Here is an 8,657-nt window from a genome sequence, read left to right as displayed (position 1 = left end):
GGTAAAATAATGTTTTATTCCATGGATGACAGACGCTACCATGCCACATCCCCGAAGCCTTCCCCCCCCCCCCCGCCCCCGTCCCTTCCTGCAGCCAAAGCTGGCTCCCCTTTCAGGTCTCCTGGGCTTTGCCATTGGCTAAACCTGTTGAAGTAGTGAAAGCACACTCTGTCAGGACTAGGTCCCTTCTCTCCAATGCCAATGCATTGCCTATGGAGAGCCCAGCTTACAACTCTTCCAACAGACCTAACAAGAACCAATGCTCCAAGCTCATGTGCACAGAACCAAAGCCCCCAAACATCAACAACAAAAAAGTCAACATGGACACATCACTGAGGACAGAGTTTCAGGATGCCCCAGAAGGAGTGGCCTGGGACAATGAAAACTCACATACAGGCCGTCAACAATCCCAAAAGGGAGAGTTAGTGATTGGTATATTTCAAACTGGCACTTTTGGGGAGGCCAGATCAGCCAGAGAGGTGTCTGCATGCAAGCTCAACACAAGGTTAGTGCCTCAGCAGGGGTGGGGCTGCACAGACGCCAGACACGTGTTTCTTGCTTTATATACAATGGAATGAAATATACACGGTGACAGTGGTCACACATCTGGTCAGTGTGTACCTTACAGTGCTGATGCGGTTGGAGGAAGCTCACCAACCTCGTTGTCAGAGCAGGAGGGAGGAGCCATCTCTGGGGCTGGTGTTGACAGGAGTGGAAGACCACACTGCCTGTGGGATACTCATGATGTTGGCTTATTTGGCAAACCTAGGAGTGGAACCCAATGTACTGTCTTGTGGTTTTAAAGCAAATGTCACCTGAAAAGACTGATCAACTGATTGGGGGAGAATGGGTAGCAGTTGTAAGGACACATGTGATGGGTGGTGGAGTCACAGGCAAGTCCTAGATAGACCCAGGGGACAGAAGGTTTTACTGACTGACTTTCAGTGAGAGCTGCTAGGCGCTCTGTGTCCTTGGTGTCTTCAGTACCTCCACCAAGTTTAACAGAGACAGCAGGTGTTCAGAATAATCTCTTTATCCAAACAAGCAACAGGTAAGTAAAGCAACAGAGACAGAGAGAAACTCAGAGTGAGACAGTCCAGGGTGGGAGACAGGGGGGTGTCCAGTTAAACCATAGAAAAACACAAAGCATTTCTACAAGGTTAACCAGGGGCAGAGCTATAGTCTTACTTTGTACATAAAAGACCTGTTTTCTGGGTGCAGTTAGGGACAGTGGAGGCTTTTCTAACAACAGAGAGAGGCCTGGCATGTCTGGGCACTGCGGAGACAACCATGCTGTCTGGTTCCCATGGTGCAGCTCTGTCAGACAGGAAGCCAGACAGGACTCACAGGTAGGAACAGGAACGCGGTGCGTGAGTGCAAACGGTGGGGCTCAAGGTTACAGAGAGAAAGCTTGAACTTAAGGGCCTGTTTTCTTGGGTTCAAAGTATGCCCTTACTGTCATCTGTCCTTTGCTTTGTCCCTTGGGGGAGGGACATGGGATGTGCCAGTCACTGGGGGCCAGGAGTAGGCCATGCTGCTGAGGTGGGGTTGTTCCAGGCGGTGTGGTGACTGGTTTCAACCTGGAGCTTGGTGCCCACCACCAAATGGCCTTCAATATGGAGACACATGCTATGGAATGCCCGCACCTCCACTCCCACTGCCCTTGGAGGGAGGGTGGTGGTGGTGGGGATTCCTCAGTTGCATATTGTTGTAGAAAGAGCCATGTCTGTGCTTCGGTCTCAAGCGTGGTTAGTCCTCCTCCTCCTCCTCTTTTGCTGTGGCTGTTGGTAGCTTATCTTGGACTCTGAAACATTCCACAAAGAAGCCGATGATGGACCTGGACAGGTGCTGCTTGAGCGCCACGCTGTGGAAGTAGTGACTCTCATCTGGGTAGATCTGTGAAGGGAGAAGAGAGAGGTTTCTCATCCCCACTTTGCCCTCCCAAAGAGATTCACTGCTGGAGGCATGGAGGATCTGCAATTTTTATAACCCCCAAATTACTTATACTAGAGACACTTCAGTGTTGTGTACAGTTTGCCTCTGCCTTCCCCTGCCCCACCACCAGAGGATCAGTTTTCCCAAGAGCTCCTCCCTTGGCACCTTTCTTCCCCTCACCAAAGGCAGTGGGTGTAGTAAGGATTGGGCGAAAAGAAAAATGGAAAACGCCTCATTTGGCCAGAGCTACTTGTCCTAATTTACAACCAGAGTATCACACTCAGGAGCTACAGGATCACACACACACACACACACACACACACACACACACACACAGAGAGAGAGAGAGAGAGAGAGAGACAGAGAGACACACACACAGACACAGAGAGAGACAGTCAGACACAGACACAGACACACAGACACACAGACACAGACAGACACAGACACACAGACACACAGACACACAGACACACAGACACAGTCAGACACAGACACAGACACACAGACACACAGACACACAGACACAGACACAGACAGACACAGACAGACACAGACACAGACACACAGACACACAGACACACAGACACACAGACACACAGACACACAGACACACAGACACACAGACACAGACACAGACACAGACAGACACAGACACAGACACACAGAGAAACAGGCTTCTGGCTAAGTGGTTCTCTGAGGATGAGAATGAGCCTCAGGTTGCCTCCTGTCTGGACCCTCACATGCTGGCTTGGTGTACACTCACCAGCCTGTATCTTGGGCCCAGGCGATGTGGGAAGAAAAGCTGAATAAAGTCTGGTTCATAATGTTTTGTGAGAATTGAATACCACATACATGCCATGCAGATTTGCTCTTTTGTATGTGGCTGGTGCAATGACATAACCTGTCCTCTAGAGGCGTTGTGCAAATCCTGCATGCCTAACTATAGAAGCCAAGAATGACTTGGAATATTGCTTGTTCTCTGAGCCCAGTCTCCTTCTGAATCCTGTATTCTTCTCATGCCTTTGAGGGTAACATCATCTTTTTTTTTAAAAGCCTGGATATGTATGTTTAACTCACAAGATGTACAACAGAAGGCAGTAAGGTAGCGCCCCTCCCCTTCTTGCTTTGCCCCTTGTATCTATGCACTCCCCTGGAGCTTGATGTGACTGCAAACTCTTGAGTCCTCAAGAGGCATCTGTTGTGCTGCCATGCACGGCCCCAGGGGAGTCTCTTTTCTAGGTGTGGATGTCATGAGTGGGTGTCATGATGTGTGTAGTGTATACTTAGCAAATTATAAGTGTAACATACCCTGGAATACAATGTAACCAAGTCCTCCATACCATTCACCAACCCTTAGGCCAAGGCCTCTTCCTGATTCAACCCACATGCATGGCTGCCACAGATCAGTAGATGCTGAATGCACAGGCAGATAGTGGTCAAAGCCAGATAGATGCTCTCTGAGGGATACAGGGTGCCATTTGCCCCTGCATTTTAAAAGACAAAGAGGTTGTAGCTGTCTCATCAAAGGAGCCAGAAAGCAAAAAGGAAACAAGAGCAGTTTCCTGCATCACCCCTGTGCATCGCTGGGAAAAGGCAGGAATGGATATCAGTGAAAACCACCATGGGTTTGGTTCCTGGGATAGGTAGTTCTATTGCAGCCACAGTGGTAGAGGTACTTGGGCCACATTCACAGGGGCCACGTGTGCTGCAACTCGGGCCCTCCCCATACCTACTTCACACTGCTGGGAGAGTGCATATGCTGGCTTGGCCTTTCTCACTGCTTTAGGAGTGTGGGGCAGGGTGGGGTGGAATGAACAGCTTGTGTATAGAGAGCTGAGTTGCTGTCAGCTGAAGGGACTTACATGATCTGCTGTAGACCCCACTCAGCCCGGTACCCATGACAAGGACCAGCTTGCTTTAAGTGTTGAATCTAACAGGTAGCATTCCATACCTGTAAGCTGTAATTGGCCTTTCCCTTGATCAGCTGCGTGATGAGCTCAGCTGTGTGCTGGAAATGGATTTTTTCTGTAGAAGAAAACAGAAGCACTCATTTGCCAAAACTCACAGCACCACCCAGGGGACCTTCAACTCCAGGGGGCCTGTGCAGGGCTCTGTCCTCACCATCGGCCGTGGCGTGGATGATCAGGAACTGCTGGTCCTCCAGTGCTGACACTCGGTGTGCCAGCTTGGTCATCTGCATGTGTGAGGCAAGGGGACAGGGTTAGCTGGGGGACGGGGTCAGGGAGCATGAGAGGAGTGGGAACATTGATGGAGAGGTCAAGGGAAGTGGAGGGAAATGCCAGGCCTCCCAGAGAGAATGGGAGATGTGGAATCCAGCCTGGGAGAGCAGCAACTCTCTTAGAAGAGAAGGGAGTGAAGGGGGTTCCTAACACAAGTGGCCTTGGAGAGCCATCATGTCATCCTGTGTCACTGAACAAGCTTGTCCCTGTGTCTATGCAGAGTCCTGCCTGGCCACAGGATGCTGGCCTTCTGCCTGTAAAGGGCCGATAACATGGTGGCCGGGGTGCAGTCAGCACAGTTCACAGTTCAGCCTCCCTCAGGGTCAGGAGCTCCAACATCCTACAGTTCCATAGGTTTTCTCATCTCTCCCCACCCGTCAGAGCCAAGCAGGAGGACAGAGGAGCAGACAGAGGCCACATTAATCCAGTTCAGTGCAGTGGGATTCCAAGGTTTTGATGGTGGAGAGGAGCAGCCCTTGGAAGGGGGAGTGGCTGGAGGTGAGATGGGAGGAAGGGTGGAATGAAGGGGAATAGTAGGTTGACCAGTTTCACCAGGTCCCCTGCCTTTCAAAATAGCAACTATGCTAAACATACCTCATACGCTCTGTTGTCGAGTCCATGGAGGCCAAGGTACCTCTCAGAAAATGCAGAGGCTGGACAGAGACAGAGGGAAGGGGTCATCTCTGGTTCTCCAGGGCTCCAGTGGGGCAGAACCCAGAGGGAAGGGATGAGGCTGCAGTGTGGGACCTTCTCCCTGCCACTGGCATGGCAAATGTTAGCCTTTTGCATTGTTTTGTTTTGTTTTGTTTTGAGACCAGGTCTCACTATTGCCGTTTTAGCAGGTTGGGAAACTGGATGTGTAGGCCAGAATGGCCTCACACTCACCGGAATCCACCCGTTTCTGCCTCCCAAGTCCTGGAATTAAATCTATGCACCACCATTCTGGGCTTAAGTTTTGGGGGTTAAAAGATATCTCTGAAATCTTCTGGGTCATGGCATAGGAGTCAAACAGTGTGTGTGTGTGTGTGTGTGTGTGTGTGTGTGTGTGTGTGTGTGTGTTTGTGTGTGTGTGTGTGTGCTATGCTTAAATGTGACATTTCTGGTGGGTTTCTCTAAGTCAGCTTGATTCTGCACATGAACTGATATGTGCCAGGTGACAGAGAAGGAGGTGGAGCCCCCCTCCCCCCAGCACTGTTCTGCCAGGACAACCAGGGGTGAAGGAAGGGCTCACCTCATTGTCACAGGGTGTCAGTGTTTTGTGAGTTAGGAGGGCAATGAAAGGGTCAACAAGATCCAGGTGGGCTGGAGAGCTAGGCAGGAACAGTGCCTGCCTATCATACAGGAAACCCTGGGTCCTACACTCAACACTGAAAAAAGGGTGGGTGTGGTTTAATTCGTGCATATTTGAATCAAGCAGATTTGGAATAACATGATTAAGAAATTAAGAAAGTCTCATTGAATTTTAACAATTCAACACACAACACATATATTCTTATGAGAAAGTTATAAAGAGTTGAAGCAGGAGTGTTCTTATGGAAAAGCCAATGAAATTTGCATTAAGGCTGTCATCCTCTGGTTCATGAACCTCAGAGGCTGCTGGACCAGTGCCCTTCCCAACTCTGGCCTGGTGCATGGAGTCTACAGGTGCTAAGAAAGGGCACATGGTCCACAGAGGCACACAGAGAAGAGATCAGCTCCCATAGTACTCCAGTAGACTTGAGACAAGAAATCTCCAGGTTCTTGGCATCACTTAATTTGGGGTCCTTGGGGCTTAAAGCCTGGTGCCCTGGAGCCCTGAACAGAATGTGTATTCTCAGAGCCACTTAGGCCAAGACACACATTGCCAATGAAAGGGATGGATGTTCAAAGAGAGTACAGTTCATGACCTGGGACTCTAACACAGTGTTGTCTGGGGCCATGTCTACCTGGGCAGATGGCTCCCTCTCACCCTGGGTGGTCTGGACGGCACACGTCATCCTGGTAACCCATCCCTCAGCTCTGGTCCTGCTCATGGTTAGCTTCACTCTATATACTGACTAGAGACTTCCCTCCTGCCCCAGGGGGACAGTATGCACTGGGGGGGGGTGCTTGCTGTTGGGCACAGAGATGCTGAAAAGAAAGGTGGAGCCATGCTGCAAGCTCAGCCCTGGGTCTTATCAAGGCCATTACCATAGAGTTTGAAGTCTGTTATTGGAGAGAGCGCAGAGCCGCAGGTGAAAGTCTGACCTTGATTTTCTCCCTTGGCTGGGAGGATGTAAGTGCTCAGGTACCCACCATAATCCTAGGAGACACAAGAAGGAAGGAAAAGAGGCAAGGGGTGGGATTACTCTCCACAACTCAGCAGGAAACCAGCCCCAGTCCAGGAAGGCCAGCCCCCAACACGTGTGTTCATGCAGTTTTTTTTTTTTTAATGAACTTTAAATATCCTTGTTGGGCAATAAATGAGACACTAAATAGTTTCCTGTGTGATACAGTCTCTCCTCTTCAGGACCCAGTGGACCCAGGTGAAATGTGCTAATGACATAGAGATGCAACCTCTGCCTAGGATGGTGACAAAAGAAGACTAGTGTCCAGCATTCCAGTCCAGCTGACAATCCATTGTCCCTCCTACTTCCTCACTTAGAGCCAGTGCCTGTCCCTGTGATCTAATGAAAGGTGAACCAGAGCCTGGACAGGGTGGAGAAGTAGGTCTGTCACTCAGGGCTTCATGTAGCCCTTGTGTGTGTCCTTAGCACCCATGTGGCCTGCCCGATCACTGGGCATGGGGACCCCAGCTTGTTCTCCTAGCTGAAGCTTTATACCATCACTGTGTGGCACCTTTTAAGTATTACACCCTGCTGAGAAGAGTCAAGGGGAAGGGGACGGATGTGACACTTGCCTTAGCACAAATGGACTGAGAGAATGGGGGTACAGTGGAGGTTGCAAAAGGCTTACATGACTGTCTATGTGGGTGTATGAGTGAGCATGTTGGGGGTTGAAAAGAGAGAGACAGAGAGAGAGAGAGAGAGGAACATTTGTGAGCTTGTGTATATATTTGACAATATAAGCAAAGAAATGTAAGAACAGGTATGCATGTGTGCATGTATGGGCATATAGCTGAAAATACAGTTGTACGTGTATATTGTGAGCCTGTGTACTTATGTGAACATGTGAGCACATATGTGTATGAGTTTGTAAATGTTGATATGGTATAAAATGTATGTGTGAGAGTGTATGTGAGCATATGTAGCTATATGAATACATGTGTGTGCATGTGTGCAAAACTGGGTATACTGACCATGGCAACATGGGGTGTGGAGAACCCCACAGTTGATGAAGCCTGGGTAACATCCACATCATGCCAAGCCCCCCATTGGTTTGATAGTGTGTCCATTTTGTTATACTGTACTGTGGTAGTGGTTTTTCCTTAAGCAGGGCAGGAGAATCTTGTCAATATTTTAAAATAAAAATGAAAGTTTTTCAGTTTTCTGTTCCCCTTCCTTCCTTCCTTCCTTCCTTCCTTCCTTCCTTCCTTCCTTCCTTCCTTCCCTCCTCCTCTTTGAAATCCTCCTACTTCTGTAGACAGGAATATTTAGCACAGGCTAGCTCTGGACTCTCCTTCCTGCTCTGTAAGAGTCCCAAGGGCTGGGGTATGGATGTGCACCACTCACCCAGCACATCATTTTCTAGGAAGTAGGGTTTTTGTTTTTGTTTTTGTTTTTGTTTTTAGATAGACTCTAGATATTCCTATAAGCCATTCTGGCCAGAGTTGGCAGGAAACAGCTCACAGATGTCCCCTTGTCTGTGAGGAGCAGATTCGTCTGCATAGGGTTCTCTGGACTTGAGCCTAACTGGCAGGCATTGGGCCATGAGTACCCTCTTTAAAGAAGAAGGGGGCCTGAGGTTCTAGCACAGTTGTTAAGATGCAAGGCCACAGCCAACCCTCTGGCCTCAGTCTTTCTGCTTTCTCTGCTTCCTGACCCTTACTCCAGAGATACAACTCTAACTCTTACTACCATGGCTGCCACGTGTTCCCCAACATGAAAGCCAACAGAAATCATTTCTCCCTCAAGTCGCTTTTTGTCAGGTAGTTTTGTTTGGTGAGAGCCAGGAGCCATGAGCAAAGTAATAAGGTAGTGGTGGGCTCTGTTGGGCCTGTTTCTGGAATCTCCCATACAATGCTGTCAAGTCCCAGGATACACTGCTCCCTAGTCTGTGATATACATTCTGATGCTGACTTCTGGGGTTCCCTGAAGGGCTGTGCTGGGGGCCAAGGGGTAGGGGAGGTGCAGAGTCATGAGCTTTCTGAGAGGAAAGGGTCTCCAGTCTACGTTGTATGAAGAGGGAAGTGTGGCCTATTAGGCCACGCAAGTGGCCCTTGGAGACCTGCTTCCCATCATTGGGCCTCCATGAAGAGCCCAAAGAGGCCACCCCAAGTCATGTGATGAACTACCAGGTGGAAACTGCTATGCTTTAGCCATGGGGAACCCACAGCCTTGCTTC

General features: G+C 49.5%; 1 protein-coding gene across 4 annotated transcripts in view; it reads right to left on the bottom strand.

The window, feature by feature from the left end:
• Dpp6 (dipeptidylpeptidase 6) overlaps window positions 1–8,657 on the bottom strand; it is a 910,144-nt gene continuing 901,487 nt past the window's right edge. For all 4 annotated transcript variants that reach the window (NM_010075.2, NM_001198886.1, NM_207282.3 and 1 more), the window contains exons 22-26: window positions 6,345–6,456; window positions 4,770–4,828; window positions 4,057–4,129; window positions 3,887–3,960; window positions 1–1,896 (exon numbers count right to left, since the gene is read on the bottom strand). In NM_010075.2, coding sequence (NP_034205.1) covers window positions 1,750–1,896; window positions 3,887–3,960; window positions 4,057–4,129; window positions 4,770–4,828; window positions 6,345–6,456 — 465 coding nt within the window. In that variant the 3' untranslated portion in view covers window positions 1–1,749. The remainder of the gene's footprint in view (window positions 1,897–3,886; window positions 3,961–4,056; window positions 4,130–4,769; window positions 4,829–6,344; window positions 6,457–8,657) is intronic.

The sequence above is a fragment of the Mus musculus genome, chromosome 5 (genome assembly GCF_000001635.26).
Source record: "Mus musculus strain C57BL/6J chromosome 5, GRCm38.p6 C57BL/6J".
Taxonomy (NCBI): domain Eukaryota; kingdom Metazoa; phylum Chordata; class Mammalia; order Rodentia; family Muridae; genus Mus; species Mus musculus.
The sequence above is the reverse complement of the archived record's forward strand: the minus strand, read 5'-3'. Positions and strand labels throughout refer to the sequence as shown.